General features: G+C 43.2%; 1 protein-coding gene across 1 annotated transcript in view; it reads right to left on the bottom strand.

Moving 5' to 3' along the window:
• The window catches only part of txnl1 (thioredoxin-like 1), a 31,975-nt gene extending 9,524 nt beyond the window's left edge, over positions 1-22,451 (bottom strand). Inside the window, exons 1-3 of the mRNA XM_080182851.1 lie at positions 22,151-22,451; positions 4,055-4,151; positions 396-566 (exon numbers count right to left, since the gene is read on the bottom strand). Of these exons, the coding sequence (XP_080038977.1) occupies positions 396-566; positions 4,055-4,151; positions 22,151-22,245 (363 nt within the window). The 5' untranslated portion in view covers positions 22,246-22,451. The remainder of the gene's footprint in view (positions 1-395; positions 567-4,054; positions 4,152-22,150) is intronic.
• Between the last annotated feature and the right edge of the window lie 557 nt (positions 22,452-23,008).

The raw sequence follows: 23,008 nt of genomic DNA, 5'->3' as shown, positions 1-23,008 counted from the left end.
CCAGGACAGTTCACTGCTGCATAACTAAAGCTCTTTCCGTGAACTATTAAAAGCTTATTCTGCCTTTATAATGCTGAGCAATAGCAGTGTACCCAATTAAGTTACTGTGCAGCTTAGTATAAATTAAAGCAGAATATTAAAGTGCTTTGTGCTATGTGCCAGGAATGGAAAATGGGATGGATTTCATCTGGTTCAGCTTCAAATGTCTTCCTCCCCCTCATTTCACCCTTGAATTTCTGGCCAAGTTGAGGGAATGAAGAAAGAGCTCTGCACTGATCCTAGCCCTTTTTACAATGCAGGGGTAAGGATATCCAAAAATAAATTCAAAGGGAATGACAAGGAAGCTACATTTCATTAAAAATGTCTTTATAGTTTTCACAGCATGTTTTACATACATATCCTCTGGGAATGTCCAGATCTTCAATTCCAGGATCATTTTCCAGATGTTGTTTAATTTTCTCTTCTAATCCATTGGCATCTGCTCCATGAAGGTGATCAATTCTCACTTTATTTCGGAAGAACAAAAATGATGGTGTTGCTGTGATGTTATTGGCTGTTGCTGTTTGCTGAAACAGTAACAAGTTTATGAATAATACTTAAAATATTTTATAAAACAAAAGTAATTCTAAATTCAATTTCTTGGGACTGAAACCAAAACTCCAATTATAGAATAGATAGTGGTCGATGTTGAAGTGAACAACTAAAGATGAGGTGTACTGGCAGAGAAAAGAGCCTTTAATATCAAAATTGTACTTAAATTATGCACATCTTGTTCAATCCTCAGCTAAGTTTCAAATCCTGTAACCTACCCTCTGAAAAACAGTTACATGCTCAACGGTCAAATCACTTACATTGCAGAAATCTCCCAAAGTTTGATTTCTCCAAGAATTTTGTCGCTTGCAAGCTCTATTCTAACTGCATTCCATTTAGAGCTTCACAGCTCTTACCTCACACCATAAAAAAACCATGCAAAATCATCCACATTCTTGCAAATCATAAGGGACATTACTTTGGAATGTCTCAACTTACCAGTCCCTCCAATAACTTCTCAAGCACTGACATTCAGCGCACACACTGCCCTAATCCCGTCCCTCTAATATTTAAGATTGTTTTCAACTAATCAGACCCCTGCATTCTCCATGTTGCCACCTGACCACTTTTCTCTGACAAATTCAAAAGTCACCTCATTTTGTCACAATTTCTTTGCCACACAATTAAATTGGTCACTTCCATGTACTGTTTGGTGTCCACCTTTCAGTGAAACAAAGGTGGAAAAATGTGAGGTCATCACTTTAGTAGGAAGAACAAATATACAAGGTATTTTCTTAAATGGCAAGTGGTTAAAAAGTGTGGATACAAAAAGCGTCCTTACAAATAAGTCAATGAAGGCAAAGATGCAAGTGAAACTAGCAATTAGGTACATTTGTCTTCATCACAAAAGGATTGGAGAACAGGAGTAGTGAGGTCTAGCTTCAATTGTATGCAACTTTGATTAGATGGTACCCAGAGTGCAGTTTTGGCCACCATGCATTAGGAAGGATAGTATTGCCATAGAAGGGGTGCATCGACGGTTCACAAGACTTGTTTCCATGACTGTCGAATGAAGAGGGATTGGGGAAACTGGGCCTGCGTTCTCTAGCTTTTCAAAGAATGAGGTGTGATTTAATTGAAGCATACTAAATACTTAAAGGACAGATGCAAGTAAGGTCTTTTCCCTGGCTGGGGAGTGCAAACTCAGGAGACAATTTCCAAAATAAAGGATAAGCCACTTAGACCAAGATTAAGAGATTGGAGGGCTGAGAATCTTTAGAATTCTCTGCTCCGGAGGACCGTGGAAACAAAACTATTGAATATATTTAAAGCAGAGATTGACAGGTTTTTAGATACCAATGGCAAAGGGATGTGGATGGCACGGAAAAATACTCAAAGTATGATTTTACTCATTGACAAAGCAGGCCCAATGGGCTGAATGGTCTATTCCTGCTCCTACATTTGTGTTCTACTAATATAAACTGCTTTTTTCAATTCATTCATGGGAACCGCTGGCTGATCAACATTTATTGCCCATCCCTAGCTGCCCTTGACAGAGAGCAGTTGAGAGTCAACCACATTGTTGAGGTTCTGGAGTCACATGTAGGCCAAACCAGGTGAGGATGGCAGATTTCCTTCCCAAAAAGGACATTAGTAAATCAGATGGATTTTTTTCCCCCGACAATCGACAACGGTTTCATGGTCATCAGTAGATTCTTATCTCTAGATACTTTTTTGTTGAATTCCAAATTCTACCATCTGCCGTGACAGGATTTGAACCTTGGTCCCCAGACATTAGCAAAGATTCTGGATTAATAGTCTAGAGATAATAACACTAGCCATCGTCTCCCCTAAATCTAAATAAGAAGCTCCTAAAAATCCAATGCAACTTGCCATTAAAAATGCACTTACTGTTCTACTGCAACTAATACTTTAAAAGAGAAAAGTGACAAGCAACTATCATTTGATACATCTCTAACCATTAATGAGCTTATTAATGAAAATGTCAACATTGGGAAAGTAGTTTTCTGCTTTTTGCACCAGAGGGCAACATCAAGCACTAATAGTCCCACTCGGTCAGGGATCTGCAACCTGCTCACGTGGTCAATAAGGCTCAGGCATGGCCCCCAACTTTGCCCAATTAAACCCACTTTAATGCAAATTTAACAGCTTATTCAGCTTTTTAAACTTCTATTCACATAGCATTTGAGAAAATAGTGGACCATAACTCCTGACCCCTCAGCAGTGTATCTGAGGAAATACCCCAAAGATGTGCTGGTGACCCATCCCCGTGAAGTTTCCAGATACAGGGACACACCCTGCTCCCCTCAATTTCCCCAAAATTTCCATGTGGAAGAATGCTTGCATTAGCTTCAGCCTCAAATAAAACACTTTCTATTGCATTGCTAGCTCAGTGCCAAGTATAAATATTCGTTTTAGGCTTTTGTTCCTGCAAGTTGATTACTCGTGCAAATTTTGGTCCATAGTTTGTTTACTCAGTGTAGTTAGAGGACTGTCATTACACACGAGCGTTAGCATGATCATTACACCTTTTGCTAATAGGCTTCACTCAGTAATGCGTTCTGTATTCATTTTCTCAGACAAGCTACGGAGTAGCATTTGTAGAAGCTCTGGGGCAGGACCCTTCCCAACCTTTTTTGCCACATGCCGCACAGCAGAGTTCACACTGGGACAAGAAAGAAAAATGCACATCATAAATTGTATTCACACCAATGTAGTCAATTCAAGTTGCATCATGAGTTTTGCAATGGGCTTTGGAGCTGTCTGAAATTAACTGGGGCAAAAATCTGATCAGGTTACCCAAGTTTATTGTACATGTAGCGCACTGCTGAGTCTATTTGTCTCTGAGTGGGCAGCACAGTGGCAAGCACTGCCTCACAGCGCCAGGGACCTAAGTTCAAGTCCCAGCGTGGGTCACTGTCTGTGTGGAATCTGCATATTCTCCCCACATGCGTGTGGGTTTTCTCAGGATGCTCCCACAGCCCGAAAGATATGCTGGTTAGGTGCATTGGCCAAGCTAAATTCTCATGTACCCAAACAGGCACTGGAGTGTGGCGACCAGGGGATTTTTACTGTAACCTCACTGCAGTGTTAATGTAATCCTACTTGTGACACTAAATAAACTAAACTAACTATAACAGCACATATTTAAATTGAGTGTCTCTTTTGATCTAAATTTACACCAGCATTGTAGCGAGATCATACGTATGCAAGGCAGGGACAACAGGAACATGCCAAATACATGGAGCTAACCATTCTACTGCAGAAGGAGCAATATCAGGTCTGTAACCGAGAGGGTTTCTAGAATTTTGAGGTCCTGGGGAAGTTATAATCTCACGAATCCTTGGTTCAACAGTGTTGGTGGCAGAAAAAGGGCAAAAGAAGACTGCATGGGAGGCACATTAGTTGAAACACAAAAAGGAGAAAAACATTTGGTTTACTCCAGACGATGAACTTTATTTTTAATTTATGAACTAATTATGGGAATTTTCAATCCACTTACCTGACACTGATGCACATCTACTTCCAGAAAGACAGCATGTGGGTATTTGGAACTCAATGCGCTGAAAACTGGAGCTATTCTCACACACGGTCCACATCTTTAAAAAGAAATCACAACTAGCTTATTACTCAAACATCATTAGAGATAAACATTTTTGATCAGTGATTCATAACTGTTCACTAGAGTGAAAAATAACCAGTGAAAGGACTATTATTTTAATGTCACATTCCTTGACAACCATGAATCAAGGGGTGTACTGGACAGGATGTATGCTTTCAGTGTATCACTGAAGTCTGGCTCTTTAAAGAGATGCAAATCATGTGCATTCATGATCTACTTTTCTCCGATGAAAGTTATTTATATTCCTCATTGCACCAAGTTTTAAAATTGCTGCTCTATTTTCTCTTCAAAGCATCATACCATTGATGATAAAATCACAAAATACTGCTGTCTTGGAAATGTGAATCAGTTACAAAAGGTTGATGTGACCCACTTCAATTTTAGGTTCTGTATCCTCAAGAACACACAGGCCATTCGGGTAACAGCTTTACATTTAACTTTATATTTGTAACAAGTAGCAAACATATGCTACTGCTATTTATCCTGCAGCCACAAATTTCATCTCTTTTAAAGCATTCATTCACAGGATGTGAGCATTGCTGGCAAGGCCAGCATCTACTGACCACGAGATGGAGCTAGTGAGTCATGTTCTTCTATACAAATGAGATACTGAATAAGTACTTGGTATCTGTCTTCATAATTAAAAACACAGAAATAATCCTAAAAATAGGAAACCTGGGGGCACAAGTGAAGGAGGAATTTTAAATAATTACTACCACTAGAAAATGGAACCAAAGGCTAACAAGCTCCTTCGAAGGCGTACATCTCAGGGTCATAAAAATCACTACAAAGATGGTGAGTACATTGGTAATAATCTTCCAAAATTCAGATTCTGGAAAGGTTTCAGTGGATTCAAAAACCACAAATGTTAAGCACCTAGTCAAGAAAGAGACAGAGAGCAGGAAACTGTAGGTTAGCCTAATTTGTGCTGAAAAAAATGCTGCAATCCATTACTATGGAAGTAGTAGCAGAACCTTTTGGAAATCGTAAGACAGTGAGGTAGAGTTAACATTGTTTTATGAAAGGGAAATAGTAATTAACATATGAGGATGTAACAAGCAGGGAAACCAGTAGATGCAGTGTATTTGGATTTTCTAAAGATATTCTATGCCACATGGAGTCACTATACAAGATGAGAGTGCATGATATTGGAGAGAAGATATTAGCATGAGTAGAGGATCAACTTACTAAAGGATTCGGGTTAACTGGATCATTTGTAGATCAGCAAACCGTAACTAGTGGAGTGCCACAGGGAAAAATGCTGCGGCCTCAACTATTTACAATCTACGTTAATGACCTGGAGGAAGCAACCAAATGGTATCAAATTTGCTGATGATACAAAAATAGGTAGAAAAGCAAGCTGTGAGGAGGATACTGAGATAGAGAAGCAAGTTGAGAATACCAAGAGGTGGTGATGGCCTAGTAGTATTATTACTAGACTATTAATCCAGAAACTCAGTTCATGTCCCAGGGACGCAGGTTCGAATCCCGCCTCCGCAGCTGGTGGAGTTTGACTTCAATAAAAAAGTATGGAATTAAGAATCTACTGATGACCATGAAACCATTGTTGCTTGTCGGAAAAGCCTATCTGGTTCACTAATGTCCTTATCTCGTCTGGCCTACATGTGCTTCCAGAGCCACAGCAATGTGGTGGACTTTCAGCTGCCCTCCAAGGGCGAATAAGAATGGGCAATAAGTGCTGGCCAACCAGCAGCACCTAGTCCCACAAATGAATAAAAGAGAGAGTTTGCGAAGAGATATTGACATTTTAGGCAAGTGCGCAAAAATATGGCAGATGTACTTTAGTGTGGGAAATGCAATTTACCCACTTGTGTAAGAACAGAAAAACAAAATATTATTGAAATAGAGAATACAGGATGCTGGAGTACAGAGGGATCGTCACACACGAATCACAAAAAGCAAACATGCAAGTAGGACAAGTAATTAGGAAGTCTGTACAGTGTACAGTTTTAGTCTCATTATTACTTGCACTGGAGACAGTTCGGAGAAGGTTCACTCATTCGATCACAGCATCAAGGTGCTGTGATGAGGAACAGTTGAGCTCACACAGGAAGAATGAGAAGTGATCTTTTTGAAAGATAAGATTTTGATGAGGCTCAACAAAGTAGATATTAAGATGCTTCATCTTATGATGGAATCCTGAAGTAGGGTACACTGCTTAAAAATAAGGGGTCTCCCACTTAAAACCAACGGGAGGAGGAATTTGTTCTTAGAGGCATCAATCTTTGGAAATCTGTATCCCAGAGAGGAATGATGGCTGGTCATTAAATGTATTCAAGACCAAGACAGTCAGGTTTTTTTGATCTACAAGGGAGTTAGAATGAGAGTTAGACCATTTTCCTGAATAGTGGAATAGGCACAATGGCCAATTCCTGCTCCTTTTTCTAACAATCTGAAATTGGCCTTATTGAGAAAGGGAAAGTTAAAAGACGAAAAGCAATTAAATGATAAATAATAGAGTATAAGAGCAAAAGGACAGACCCAAATAAGCTTTTTTTTAAAAACACAAATGCATGATTGTAAGAAAAATTATCAAATTAATTACAGACATCTTCAGGTTAGTTGCCATGACTGAGGAATGATTGAGAGAGCCAGGACTGGGAAACTAAATATCTCAGGCTGTATGATCTGCAGGAAAGACAAAAAAAAAAGCCTTAGCACTTATCATTGAAATGATTTCAGGTTGAGGGTACAAGACCAAAGCAGGCAGCATTTTACAAATTGAAGACTATAGTCAGACTTGTGTAGAGGCACCCTCCCCCAGGTACCAGCTTTAGTGGAAACTGCAGAGATCAGGCAAGTGTAACATTAGTGGAAAGAAGGGTTTTAATAGGAGAGTTTCAATTTTCACAGATTGGGAATAAGCAGACCAGATGATGTCAGAAAGGTAGAGTGTTCCTTGCGTGTTTTCAGTATAGTTTTCTGCAACGTATGTTCGAAAACTAATGGGAAGAGGATGGGAGAGAGGTGCCAACTGTATTAATGTGTAATTAGCCAAATTTAATTATCTTAACAGTGCTTCTAAGAAATCATAATGAGTTGAGTTTTGTAATTGAAAAGGAGATACATTCAAAAACTAAGATTTTCAAATTACACACAGCAGACTTTCAGGGCAAATCTACCTTCCAAAACAAACCAAGCACAAATGATGAAAGTAAAATAAAAGCATACATAAATGAACACGCCCCAGAAAATGGAAGAAACACAAAGAACAAGGAAGCGTAAAACAGGTGGCAACATCTACAAGTAGGAAGTATGAAAGAAAACATGCATTGGAAGTCAAAAATCAAACAATTCTAGCTGGAAAAAGGTGGCTTTTTTTATTCATCCAGGGGATGAGGGTGTCGCTGGCTGGGCCAACATTTATTGTCTATCCTTTAACTGAGTGGTCTGCTAGACCATTTGGGAGGATATTTAAAAGTGAACCACATTGTTGTGGGTATGGAGTCACATGCAGGCCAGGTAAGGATGACAGATAGCAAGCCAGATGAGTTTTTACAACAAACAACAATGACTTCGTGGTGATCATTTGACTTTTAATTCCAGCTTTTTCTAGTGAATTCAAATTTCGCTGTCTGCTGTGGTGGGATCTACGAGGCCTAAAGTTAAGGAGAGGGTACAGGTAAGGGTGGAGGCCGAGGATGTCCCAATAATAAAGGGAGTAGGGGGCGTGAGTATGAATAGGGTCCAGGGGAAGGCTGGGATGAAGGCACTTTATCTGAATGCACGGAGCATTCGGAATAAAGTCGATGAGCTGGTGGCGCAGATCGACACAAATGGATATGATCTGGTGGCCATTACAGAGACGTGGCTGCAAGGTGACAGGGACTGGGAGTTGAATGTCCAGGGGTATCAAGTGTTTAGGAAGGATAGGCGAGAGGGAAAAGTGGGGGGGGGGGGCGTAGCTCCGCTGATTAAGGATAGCATCAGGGTGGTAGCAAGGGATGATATTGGAGCCAAGGAGCAGAACGTGGAATCGTTGTGGGTAGAGATTAGGAACAGCAAAGGGAGGAAGACGCTGGCGGGTGTCGTCTATAGGCCCCTGAATAATGATCTGGAGGTGGGGCGGGCTGCTAACGCACAAATAAGTGCAGCGTGCAGGAATGGGACGGCCGTAGTTATGGGGGATTTCAATCTGCACATTGATTGGTCGACCCATGTTGGACGCGGTGGGCTCGAGGAGTTCTTGGAATGCTGCCAGGATAGTTTCCTTGAACAGTGCGTGTTGGAGCCGACGAGGGAGCAAGCTATCTTGGATCTGGTGTTATGTAATGAGGTGGGTAGAATCAGGGACCTTGCGGTGAAGGATCCTCTTGGGGAGAGTGATCATTGTATGGTGGAGTTTCTGGTGCAGATGGAGGAGGACAAAGTGGGTTCCCGGACGCGTGTCCTTTGTTTGAACAGAGGGGAGTACGGTAGGATGAGAGAGGAATTGGCGAATGTGGACTGGGGGAGCGCGTTGGAAGGTAGGTCTGCTGAAGAGCAGTGGAGGATTTTTAAGGAGATCTTTCTTGGTGCTCAGCAGAAATTTATTCCGATGGTCAAAAAGGACCGTAGGAGGAGAGGTAATAAGCCGTGGATAACGAAGGAGGTGAAGGAAAGTGTTAAATTAAAAGCGGAGGCGTTTAGAGTAGCTAAGAGTAGTGGGCGAGAAGAGGATTGGGAGAGGTTTAAATGTCAACAAAGATTGACAAAGAAATTGATAAAGAAGGGTAGGATAAACTATGAAGCTGGGCTAGCGCTTAATATAAAAACGGATAGCAAGAGTTTTTATAAGTATATAAAAAGGAAGAGGCTGGCTAGGGTGAACGTTGGACGCTTAGAGGATGAGAAGGGGGACTTAGTGGTAGGGGATGGGGAAATGGCTGAGGTCTTGAATAACGTTTTTTGTTTCGGTCTTCACGGAGGAGGACGTGAATAATTTGCCGGGTGTTAGTGATGGAAAGGTGGTAGGACTGGAGGGTCTCAATGACATTACTGTTACTAGAGAGGCGGTGCTCGACAGACTGGAGAGGCTGATTGTGGACAAGTCCCCAGGACCGGATTGCCTTGGTGGTTATTTTCCAGACGTCGCTGGATTCCGGGGAAGTGCCGGAAGATTGGAAAGCAGCTAATGTTACGCCGTTGTTTAAGAAGGGTGCCAGGCAAAATGCGGGGAATTATAGGCCAGTTAGTTTAACGTCTGTTGTAGGTAAAATGTTAGAATCCGTCATCAAGGAGGAAATAGTGAGGCATCTTGAGGGGAATTGCTTGATAGAGCAGACGCAGCACGGTTTTGTTAAAGGGAAGTCGTGTCTGACAAATTTACTGGAGTTCTATGAGGACGTGTCTAGGGCGGTGGATAGAGGAGAGCCGGTGGATGTGGTCTTTCTGGATTTTCAGAAGGTGTTTGACAAGGTACCTCACAAGAGGTTATTGCAGAAGGTCAGGGGACATGGAGTTGGGGGTAGGGTGTTAGCGTGGATAGAGGACTGGTTGTCAAATAGAAGGCAGAGAGTGGGGGTCAATGGGTGCTATTCGGATTGGCGGTTGGTGACTAGTGGAGTGCCCCAGGGGTCGGTGCTGGGGCCTCAGCTATTTACCATTTATATAGATGATCTGGAGGAGGGAACCGAATGTATGGTGTCAAAATTTGCTGATGACACCAAGATTGGTGGAACGGCAAATTGCGCGGAGGGTGTGGAGAGTCTGCAGAAGGATCTAGATAGGCTGGGCGAATGGGCCAGGAAATGGCAAATGGAATTTAATGTTGGCAAGTGCGAGGTGGTCCACTTTGGTAGGAATAATGGTAGGAAGGATTATTACTTACGTGGAGAAAAACTGCAGCAGGCGACAGTGCAGAGGGACCTCGGGGTCCTTGTGCATGAGTCGCAAAAACCCAGCTTGCAGGTGCAGCAGGTAGTCAGGAAGGCTAATGGGATGCTGGCCTTCATAGCGAGGGGGATTGAATATAAAAGTAGGGAGGTCTTGCTGCGGTGGTACAGGGCATTGGTGAGGCCGCAGCTGGAGTACTGTGTGCAGTTTTGGGCGCCGTTCTCACGCAAGGATATTTTGGCCTTGGAGGGAGTGCAGAGGAGGTTTATTCGGCTGATGCCGGAGTTGAGGGGGTTGAGCTATGAGGAGAGGCTGAATAAACTAGGCTTGTACTCGTTAGAGTTTAGAAGAATGAGGCGAGATCTCATTGAGACGTAAGATGATGAATGGGATGGATAGGATAGAGGTGGAGAGACTCTTCCCGCTCAGAAAGGACAGTAGGACAAGGGGGCACAGCCTCAAGATAAAGGGGGCGCGGTTTAGAACGGAGTTGAGGAAGAACTTCTTCACTCAAAGGGTGGTGAATCTCTGGAATTCTCTGCCCGTTGAAGTGGTGGAGGCTACCTCGCTAAATATTTTTAAGACGCGGGTTGATGGGTTTTTGATAAGAGAGGGGATTAAGGGTTATGGGGAGAGGGCGGGAATGTGGAACTGAGCCACGACAGATCAGCCATGATCTTATTGAATGGTGGGGCAGGCTCAAAGGGCCAGATGGCCTACTCCTGCTCCTATTTCTTATGTTCTTATGATCTGAATCCTGGTCCCCAGAGCAGTACCCTGGATTACAAGTCCAGTGACAATACCATTTCCATTGGGAGCAAACAGTTAATGGTCATATTGTCAATGAAAATAAGAAAATGGTTGAAGCACGAGATAAGTACTTTCTGCCAGTACTTGCAGTAAAGCTGGATATCTGAAGCAGGGACAAGGTCTCACCAAAATTCTAAGCAAAAGAATAATTAAGAAAATGATGTCACTAAAATGAGAAACTCCTTGGACCAGACAGTTCTCTACACCAGCATTTGAAACCAAGGTGCAAATTTTTCAGATGCCCAAACTATACTTTTTAGAAGTCTTGATTCTTGAACCGATCCCTCAGATGGAAAAACTGGGCATGTCATTCCATTATTTAAAATGAGGGAGGGAGAACTTGTCTTTTTATTATGTTAAAGGTAAGATGAAACAGTCAAGGTGCTTCACAAATCAAAATTTGTCATCAAGACATGGAGAAATTAAGGCAGACAGCCAAAGCTTTACAGCACATCTCTGGAGGAAAGGTGAAGGTTCTGGGAGAGTCTTGAACCTTAGTAGCTGAAGGCACAGCTGCTAAATGATAAAGCAATTAAAATTAGGGATAGACAGAAAGCCAAAATGAGTGAACAGCAGATATCATGAGTGTTGTGGGACAGAGATTTTATTTTATTGATCCAAGGGATGTGCGCTTTGATGGCAAGGCCAACATTTATCGCCCATCCCCAATTGCCCTCAAGAAGATGGTGATGGACTGCCTTCTTGAAATGCTGCAGTCCATATAGTGTATCCACAGTGCTGTTAATTTTTGGAGAAAGTGCCAGGATTTTCACCCTGCGACAGTGAAAGAGCAACAATATATTTTCAAGTCAGGATAATGAGTGGCTCAGATTGGAACTTCCAGGTGGTGAAATATGTCTGCTGCCTTAGGTCTTCTAGATGGTAGTGGTCATGGATTTTGAAGATGTTGTCCAAGAAGTCTTGGTGGATTCCTACAGTGTGTCTTACAGATAGTACACACTGCTCCTATTCTGCGTAGGTAGCACAGGGAGTGAACATCTGAAGAAGGGTCAACGACAAAGTGAGCTGCTTTGTCATGGATGGTGTCAAGCTTCGAGTGTTGTTGCATGCATCATGAGGCCATGGAGGGATTTGAACATAAAAGGTGAATATCTTAAAATTCAGGTGTTTTTCAACCAGGAATCCAATGTAAATCAACATGGAAAGGACTAAGGTGACTTGGAGGCAGAGGTTTGGATAATCTCATGTTAAGAAGTCTCAACACCAAGTTAAAATCCAACAGGTTTATTTGGTAGCACAAGCCACTAGCTTGCAGAACACTGCTCCTTCATCAGGTAAGTGGGAGTTCTGCTCACAAACAGGCATTTAAAGACCCAAATTCAATTTACAAAATAATGGTTGGAATGCTAGTCTTTACAGGTAATCAAGACTTAAAGGTACAGACAATGTGAGTGGAGAGAGGGTTAAGCACAGGTTAGAGAGACAGGAGCACGTTGGAATTGGGAAGTCTAGAGGTAACAAATGTCTGAGCGATTCCGTACCAGATGAACTAATGCAGGGATGAAGCCAGATGATGTTATAGAAATGGAAAAGGCACAGACATGCAATGGAAGTTAATTGGAGTCAAATATAACACCAAAGTTGCGAACTGTCACACTCAGGCTTTGCAACAAGAGATCAAAGACAACAGAAGAAATTTCTATTCATCTAGATTTTAGAATCATAGAATCCTACAGTGCAGGAGGCCATTCAACCCATCGAATCTGCACCAGCCACAATCCCACCTGGCTCTATCCCATAATACTATGCATTTACCCTAGCTAGTCCCCCTGACACTTAGGGGCAATTTAGAATGGTCAATCCATCTAACCCACACATGGGAACCGTGGGAGGAAACCCACAAAGACTCGAGGAGAATGAGCAAACTTAGTGTGCCAAGCTGGGAATCAAACCTGGGTCCCTCACGCTGTGAAAGACTACTAAGCACTGTACCACCCAAAACAGGATTTTGAACAAGCAGTCCAACAAACAGATGGTATAGTGGTAACGTCATTGGACTAGGACCTGGGTTCAAATTCACCTTTGGAAATTGAATTTTAAAAAACCTGGAATTGAAGTCTAAGTGATTACCATAAAATGACACTGGCATAAAAACCCAACTGGCTCACTAATGTCCTATAGGGAAGGAAATCTGTTATCTTTATCTGGTCTAGCCTACATGTGACTTTTAAATATGCTCTGAAATGGCCTAGCATGCCACTCAGTTGTATCAAATTGCTAAATAGTCTAAAAGGAATGAAACCAGATAAGTATCTTGGCATCAACCCAGGCATTGGAAATGACAACTCCGCACTTTTGACCCTGCAAAGTCCTTACTGGGAACTTGTGCGAAAATTGGGAGAACTGTCTCACAGACAAGCCAAGCAACACACTGACATGATGTACTCATGGAATCATACCTTACAGAATGTCTGAGACACCACCAACCCTAGGTATGTGCTATCCCACCAGCATGACTGACAGCAGAGGTGGCAGCACAGTAGTCAGGAGTTTCCATGGGAGTCCTCAACGTTGACTCTGGAAAATGTTTCACCTGATTCCGTAACATGGGCTATTAAACCTTCTGAATACCACAGACCACTTCACCTCAGCTGATGAATCATGTCGAACAACACTTTAGAGAAAGGACTGAGGGTGACAGAACGTACTCTGGGTAGGGGACTGCAGAGTCCATCACCAAGAGTGGTTCAGTAGCACCAAAGATAGAGCTGGTCAGGCTCTAAAGCACACGGAATGCATGTGGGGCAAGTGGTAAGGGAACTAACAAAACAATCATCCTCACTAACCTGCCTGCCACAGATACAGCTGTCATGATAGTATTGCTAAGAGTGACCACCACACAGTCCTCCCAGGAACAAAGTTCTGTCTTCACATGTCGTATTCCACTACCATCCTGCTAAATAGGATCTATTTTGAACAGATCTAGAAACTCAAGACCACGAAACGCTGTGGGCCAACAACAGCAACAGAACTGTTCTCAATGACAATATATGACCTTGTGGCCTGGCATATTATCCACTCTACCATTACCAAGCCAGAAGACGAGCCCTAGTTCAAAGAGGAGTGCAAGAGGGCATGCAGGAAGCAGCACCAAAAAGAGTATCAACTTGGTGAAGCTACAACACAGGACTTGCATGCCAAACAGCATAAGCAGCAAGTGATGACAGATTCCACAGCCAACAGATTAGATACAAGCTCTGCAGTCCTGCCACCTGCAGCAGTGAAGGTGATGGACAATTAAACTCACTCACATATATCCAATTCTTCAATGGTGAGGAGTCCTGCATATCAGTGTAGAAGACAAGACTACAGAATTTACTACAATCTTGAGCCAGAAGTACCAAGTGGATGATCCATCTCAGCCTCCTCCCGAGGACTCCAGCATCACTAATACCAGTCTTCAGCAAACGTAATTCACTCCACATAACAACAAACAGCTAAAGGCACTAGATACTGGAAAGGCTATGGGCCCTGACAATGTTCCAGCAACAGTACTGAAGACTTGCACTCCAGAAGAAAATATCTAACCATTGCCCCATGATATTCAATGGCATTATCATCACTGACTTCCCCATACAAATACTGTGGCTCCAAAAAGGTTAGAGGCTAGTAATCCTGCAGCAACACACCTGTGACTCCCCACATCCTGCCCACTACTTACAAGGCACAAATTAGGAGTCTGATACAACAATCTCCACTTGCCTAGATGAGTGCAGCTGAAACAATACCCAAGAATCTTGACACCATTCAGGTTAAAGCAGCCTGCTTGATTGGTATCACATCGGCCACCTTCAATATTCACTCCTTCCATCGCAAATACACAGTCGCAACAATGCGTATTGTGTACAAGATTTGCTGCAGCAACTTGTTAAGGCTCCTTCAACAGCACTTTTCCACAACCTCTACACAAGGGCAGCCGATCCATGGGAACACTACCACCTGGAAGTTCTTGTCCCAAGTCACTCAGCATCATGACCTGGAACCATATCACTTACTTGACTGTTGCAGGATCAACATTTTGGAACTCCATCCCTACTAACATTGTAGGTGCATCTGCACCTGGTGGAGTTTATTTATTAGTAGGCTTACATTATCACTGCAATGAAGTTACTGTGAAAATCCTCTAGTAGTTCAGGTCAGCAGCACGCCATCTTCTCAAGGGCAATTAGGGATGGGCAATAAATGTTGGCCTAGCCAGTGATGTCCACAACCCACAGAAGAGTTCTAAAAAAATGGTGAAAAGCCAGAAAGTGAAAGTTGAGGAGGCCAGATGGGTTTTTGATAAGAGGGGATTAAGGGTTACGGGGAGAAAGCAGGAAAGTGGAACTGAGCAGCGACAGATCAGCCATGATCTTATTGAATGGCAGGGCAGGCTCGAAGGGCTAGATGGCCTACTCCTGCTCCTATTTCTTATGTTATGTTCTTAAAATCAAAATATCATGACCAGGCACAGAGGATAATCATGAAGGTAATGGTATACTGGTTTTTATATTTACAGGACTCTGGATAGTTGTAATGCTACATTTATACAGACCTCCACTTGGACCACACATGGAATACTGCTTACCTTTGGAAGGTTATAATGGCCTTGGAAGAAGTGCAGTGTAGATTTAACAGAGTAATACTTTAAGTCCAAAAATTAAGTAATGTAGCAAGACTAAAGTTCAAAGTTTAGAAGTTTATTATTAGTATCACAAATAGGCTTACATTAACATTGCAATGAAGTGACTGTGAAAATCCCCTCACCATCACCCTTTGGCACCTGTTCAGGTACACTGAGGGAGAATTTAACATTGTCAATGCACCTAACCAGCATGTCTTTCAGACTGTGTGTGTGTGTGTGTGTGTGTGTGTGTGTGTGTGAGTGTGAGAGAGAGAGAGAGAGAGAACAGGAAGAAACCCATGCAGGTATGGGGAGATGCAAGATCAATTGCTGACTTTAAATTGGAGATTGAGAGATTTGCTCACCAAAGGTATCAAGATACTCTGGGGAAAGACAGGAGCTAACTTGCCTTTTTCTGTTCCTACATGGAAGAAGACAAGTGAAGGCTTAGTTGGGGAATGCCAGAGCATCTGCGACTGGTGGAACAAAGAAAATAGAGGTCGCAAAAGAAGCCAGAATTGGAGGGGTACAGGGACCTTAGGAGTACTGGAGTAGAAAAGGGCTACATCAGAACATGCAAAGCCATGGAATGCATCAAAACAAGAATGATAATTTTAAAACGAAGGTGTTGCCAGATCAGGAGCTAATTAAATGTAGGTCAATGGGTGAACAGTACTTGGCTCAAGTTTGGACATGGGATATAGAGTTTTGAATGAGCTCAAGTTTATAAAGGATGGACGTGGAAGGGCAGCCAGGCCTTCAATGAGAACAGATCAGCAGAGGCAGGAGTGGAGTCATGTAATTTTACAGAGGTAAAAGTTAGAAATCCTGGTGATGGATAGGACATGGGATTGGCAGTTTAGCTTACAGTCAAATTGGTGAATCAAAAGGGTGAGCCAAAAGGGTGAGCTATTTGAGAAGGTGGGTGACAATAGAAGATTTGAAGGGAAAGGATCCATTAATACTATGTCAACATAGAACCCCAGAGAGTAATGAGCTTGTGGAATTCATTATCTCAGGAAGTAGTTGATGCCAAAACATTGAATGTATTCAAGTGATGGCTAGATGTAGCACTTGAGGCAAATGGGATCAAAGGTTATGGGGAGAAAGCAGGATTAGGCTATTGAGTTGGATGATCAGCCAAGATTGCAATGAATGTTGGAGCAGGTTCGTAGGGCTGAATAGTCTGCTCCTATTTTCTGTGTTTCTATTCAACAATTCTATGTAGTTTATCATAGAATTGTTGAATAGAAACACAGAAAATAGGAGCAGACTATTCAGCCCTACGAACCTGCTCCAACATTCATTGCAATCTTGGCTGATCATCCAACTCAATAGCCTAATCCTGCTTTCTCCCCATAACCTTTGATCCCATTTGCCCCAAGTGCTACATCTAGCCATCACTTGAATACATTCAATGTTTTGGCATCAACTACTTCCTGAGATAATGAATTCCACAAGCTCATTACTCTCTGGGGGAAGAAATGTCTCATCTCCATCCTAAATGGTCTAGCCGGCAGCCTGAGACTGTGACCCGTTTCTGGACTGTCCCACCATCAACAACGTACTCCCTGTCCAGTCCTTTTCAAATTTTTTAAAGTCTCTAATGAGATCCCCCCACCTCACCCATCTGAACTCCAGTGAAAACAATCCTAACCTCGTCAATCTCTCCTCATTCATCAATCCCGCCATCCCCAGAATTGGCCTGGTAAATCTTTGCTGCATTCCCTCAAAAGCAAGAGCATCCTTCCTCAAAGGAAACCAAAACTGCACAAAACTAGGTGTGGCACCAAAGCCCTGTATAATTGCAACAACACATCCCTGCTTTGATATTTGAAACCTCTCACAATGAAGGCCAATGAACCATTTGTCTTCTTTACTGCCTGCTGCACCTGCATGCTGATCTTCAGCAACTGGTGCACAAGGACACCTAGGTCCCACTACACACTCCCCTCTCCCAATTTACAGCCAGACAGCAACCTGCTGCATTGTTTTTGCTTCCAAAACGAATAACCTCACATTCATCCAAACTATACAGTATCTGCCATTGATTTTCCCACTCACTCATCCTGTCCAGATCATGCTGAAGGATCTCTGTGACCTTGTCACAGATCACCCTCCCACCCAACTTGGTATCACCTGCAAACTTTGAGATGTTACATTTTGTTCCCTCATGAAAATTATTAATATATACTGTGAATACCTGGGGTCGCAGCACTGATCCCTACGGCATCCCACTAGTTACTGCCTGCCATTAATGCCTACTCTTAGTTTCCTCTCTGCTAACCAGTTTTCCATCCATCCCAATACACTTCCGCCCGTCCTGTGTGCTTTAATCTTGCACGATAATCTGATACGGGATTTTATCAAACACTTTCTGAAAGTCCAAATATACCATACTGAGAAACTAGTAGAGTTGACAAGGGGGAGCCAAACCCTTGGCAACTCTACTAGTTTCATCGTCAAAGAATTCCAACAGATTTGTCAAGCATGATTTCCCCTTCATAAATCCATGCCAGCTCTGCCCGATTCTGCCACTGCTTTCTAAATGTTCCGCTATAAAGTCCTTGTTAATTGATTCGAGAATTTTTCCCACTACCAATGTTAGGCTTACTGGTCTATACGGCATGGAAGGCTATTCAGCTCATCATACTCATACCTGATCTTCAGCAGAACATTCAATTAGTCCCAATCCTATTCTTTCCCCGTAGCCCTGAAACATTCAATCCCTTCAAGTACACCTCCCCATTCATGTTTGAGTGTTGCAATTGAATCTGCTTTCACCACCCCTTGAGAATTGCAGAAACAAAAGATAACAAAAGATTCCTCATGTCGTCTTAGGTTTGTTTGCAAATCTTCAGTAAAGCCTTTGACAAGGTCCCTCATGGCAGACTGGTACAGAAGGCGAAATTGCATGGGATCAGAGGTGAGCTGGCAAGGTGGATATAAAACTGGCTCGGTCAAAGGCAGAGGGTAGCAGTGGAAGAGTGCATTTCTGAATGGAGGGCTGTGACAAGTAATGTTCCTCAGGGATCAGTGCTGGGACCTTTACTGTTTGTAATATATAAATGATTTGAAAGAAAACGTAAATGGTTTGTTTCTGAAGTTTGCAGATGACACAAAGGTTGGTGGATTTGCGGATAGTGATGAGAACCAGAGGATACAGCAGGATATAAAACAGTTGGAGACTTGGGCGGAGAGATGGCATAAGAACATAAGAAATAGGAGCAGGAGTAGGCCATCTAGCCCTTCGAGCCTGCCCCGCCATTCAATAAGATCATGGCTGATCTGTTGTGGCTCAGTTCCACTTTCCCGCCCTCTCCCCATAACCCTTAATCCCCTCTCTTATCAAGAACCCATCAACCCGCTTCTTAAAAATATTTAGCGAGGCAGCCTCCACCACTTCAACGGGCAGAGAATTCCAGAGATTCACCACCCTTTGAGTGAAGAAGTTCCTCCTCAACTCCGTTCTAAACCGCCTCCCCTTTATCTTGAGGCTGTGCCCCCTAGTATGGCGGATGGAGTTTAATCCGGACATATGTGAGGCAATGCATTTTGGAAGGTCTAATACAGATAGGAAATATATAGTAAATGGCAGAACCCTTAAGAGTATTGATAGGCAAAGGGATCTGGGTGCACAGATACACAAGTCACTGAAAACGGCAATGCAAGTGGAGAAGGAAGTCAAGGCGGCATATGACATACTTACGTTCATCAGCCGGGGCATTGAGTTTAAAAATTGGCGAGTCATGTTGCAACTTTCTAGAACCTTAGTTAAGCCGCACTTGGAATATAGTGTTCAATTCTAGTTGCTACACTACCAGAAGGATGTGGAGGATACAGAAAAGATTTACCAGCACATTGCCTGGTATGGAGGGCATTAGTTACGAGGAGAGGTTGGAGGAACTTGGTTTGTTTTCACTAGAACGACAGAGGTTGAGAGGCAACCTGATAGAAGTCTACAAGATTATGAGGGGCATGGACAGAGTGGATAGTCAGAAATTTTTCCCCAGGGTGGAAGAGTCAATTACTAGGGGGCACAGGTTTAAGGTGTGAAAGGCGAGCTTTAAAGGAGATGTATGAGGCAGTTGTTTTTTAAAAAACAAAGAATAGTGGGTGCCTGGAACTCGTTGCCAGGGGGAGGTAGTGGAAAAGGATACAGTAGTAACTTTTATGAGGCATCTTGAATACATGAATAGGATGGGAAAAGAGGGATATGATCCCCAGAAGGATAGGGAGTTTTAGTTCAGTCGGACAGCATGGTCAGTGTTGGATGGCTGAAGGGCCCGTTCCTGTGCTGTAATTTTCTTTGTTTGCTGGCGGCACAGTGGTTAGCACGGCTGCCTTTCAGCACCAGGGACCCGGGTTTGATTTCCGGCCTGAGTCACTGTGACATTTTCACATTCTCCCCATTTCTGCATAGCTTTCCTCCCACGTTCTGAAAGACGTGCTGGTCAGGTGCATTAACCGGAACAGGCGCCGGACTTCATTGCAGTGTTAACGTAAGCCTTTACTTGTGACTGATAAATAAACTTTTAAAAACTTTATAATCTGTGCCACCTGGTTGCTGATCCTTCTGCCACTGGAAACAGTTTCTTACATAAATTATCCAAAAACCTTAATCGTTCATGATTTAGAACACTTCAAATCTCCTCTGTTTTGAGCACAACCCTAGCTTCTCCAGTAATTGTACTGTAAACCCTCATCCCTGATACTATTTGAGTAAATTTATTCTGTACAGGCCTTGTCATCCTCTCAAAGTAATGATATTCAGAATTGAACACAGCACTCTAGCTGCAATTTAACCTGCATTTTATGAAGGTTTAGTGTAACTTCCTTGCTCTTATACTCAAAAACATGGAACCTCATGCTTCAAAAACCGTCTTCTCAAATTATCCTGTCACCTTTACAGATGTGTGTACATATACCCGAGGATTCTCCATTTTAAGGGAATGCAGCTACTCTGCACTTCAACCATTTCCTTTTGAAGACCTCCCCAATGTTCAATTATTGTTTGGTTGACAAATTTTTGATTCTTTCTTAAGTCACGTTTCTAAGCATGATGACATTATGATCACTGTTCTCTAAAATTCTCAACTTGCTTCACTCCATTCCCTGGAACCATCTAACATTAACAGCAGATCTAACATTACTTCCTTCTTCACTGCGATGGAAGCGATGATCAAAAGTGTTCCTTTGTACGTATCAGGATTTCCTGCTCTCTGTATTAACACTTATTAATAAGCTGTAGTTAGTACAGGATGTCTCTTTTCAAATCTGAGCTTGCAATATTCATGAGTTTCTTTATTATGCTAGCCCTAAATTTGTTATGCCTTTCATGTGTTTGGTGATTTATCCAAAGGCACAAGATTTTGACAAGGATCCTTTTTCACCATACAGACATTTACTTTCTGCACTAACCTCTAACTTCTCATTGCTTATTTTGTAAACTTTTACATTTTTTTCTGTTCAGTTAATTTTGGCCAGATCCAAAATGTGCAAGTTAGATAGATTGGCCATGCTGAATCATTGAATCACTATAGTGCATGAGGCCGTTCAGCCCATCAAGCCTGCACTTACAACAATCCCACCCAGGCCCTACCCCTATTCTCACGTATTTACCCTGCTAGTCCTCCAACATTAAGGGGCAATTTATCAGGGCAAATCCACATAACGTATACAGGTTACGTGATTAGAGCCTGGGTGGCATGCTCTTTTGGAGATTCAATGAGTCAAATAACCTCTTTTGGCACGATAGGGATTCTATGATTAACTATCCTCATGTCACTGTTCCCAATTGTTCTATTTTTCCATTATTTTTTCCCTCTTAATTTCCCAAAACTCAATCATACATTTCTCTTCTCGGTTTCAAAACTAATGCAGGAAGCATTCCCAGACAAAAAGCACTACCGGTTTTCACCACACGCATGATTTTATTACACCGATCCTCAAACGCTGCCTTCTGGAAGTTGACTGTTTTGAAGGGATGGGCAGAAGCAAAAAAAAATCTCATGCGGCTAAGAGCCCAGAGAAAAGACCAGAAAATCCATGCACCTTGTCAGCCCATCTTCCACTACAACAGAAGTGGCAAACGCTGCCATGACAGAATGGGCACCTGAGCCACACCTGATAATGGTTAATACTAAGCCACCACGGCACAAACCACCGTCTCACAAGACAGAAGGCTGCGAGGATCCATCCCAATAAAGGCTTTTCAAAAACAAAAATCAAAATTATTGCCCAGTGCTCACTCGGAAGTACCCTTATCGCCGAAGCTTGGTGTTCTGCAATGCCTACTGACAAGTATTATCTCTATTCCAATTTCGCAATCACCCATCTGGATTTATAATGGCAAATGATGCCCAGTAACAGCTGGGCTACGGTTTTGCTTTCTTAAGTTACCCATATGGATCTCCTCCCCAACATACACATCCTTTACAGTGAGACCGGCTCTTTTGCGAAAGCTGTCAGCCCTGCCCAGCCTCGCCTCCGCTCAGAAGCAGCTCCCAGTCCAGATCAGAGAGGCCTTCAGACAGGAAGCGGCAGCGGCGGCAGCAGCAGCGTCCATGGGGCGGCAAGAGCTACCGGAAAAGTCACTCTCTCCCGGGTCACAGCACACGATGCATGGGGGAAACTATCTAGGCCGCAAAGCCTGAGCCTGACGCAGAAAGCACCAACCTCTCCGGGCTGGGGCCGCGGTCACTCACCCTTTCATGGTGAACTTCACCACCGTTAACCGGCAGCCGGCGTTGGTCAGTTCAGGCTGAAACTCGGCGTCGCCCACCACCACTTTCACCCTCATCCTCAGTGAATAGTGTCCAATATAGTTTTAAATCAGAAGTAGATCCCTATCCAGTCCAGGCCTCAACTTTTATTTCTTTAAAACAGCAAAATTTAAAATAAAAAAACGCGCTTTCGGACAGTCACCCACAGACACAGAGAGGGGGGAAGGGAAAGGGGTAAAAACACTTCCACCGGCACCGACCAAAACCAGGTTGGAAGCTCCCGCCCACCGCGCATCCCCGCCGCCCATTGGCCAACCACCGCGGGCTCCGTGAGCGCGACTGCCGGACGCCTTGTGTCGATTGGAGGAGGGCCTTGTCTCTCAAATGACGTTTCCCCGCCTGGCCCCGCCTCCCCCTCGCCCTGCGTCACCGGGCGCGCTCCAGCTTCTTTGCTAAGTCATGGCGGCGATTACCCAGCGGACAAGGCGTATGTGCGCGTGCGTTTTCCCACCCCTTCCCAGCCCCTCTACTGAATTCCTTCATTGGTCAAGTGGTCTTACCGGGTGTTTGGTGTGGGGGCTGACTTCATTCTGATTCAGTTTTGGGTTGCTTTCTCAATTCTCCTTTACTCTAGGGCCGGCCTTCCTTCATTCTCCTTTAGTCTTGGGGTCCTCCCTTCATTCAGCTTTTGTAGTCTGGAGGCTCCCCTTCATCCCGCTGTAGTTTGGAGGCTCTCCAATCTGCTTGAGTCTGGGGGCTCCATTTCATTCTGCTTACACTTTTTAAAATTTTTACTCTTAAAGTTACAAAGCCAATGCTTACAATGGACTGGACAAACAC

This window comes from Carcharhinus amblyrhynchos, chromosome 1, assembly GCF_965287045.1.
Source record: "Carcharhinus amblyrhynchos chromosome 1, sCarAmb.v2.hapA, whole genome shotgun sequence".
Lineage (NCBI taxonomy): Eukaryota > Metazoa > Chordata > Chondrichthyes > Carcharhiniformes > Carcharhinidae > Carcharhinus > Carcharhinus amblyrhynchos.
Note: the sequence above shows the minus strand (reverse complement) of the source record. Positions and strands in the feature narration are given on the sequence as shown.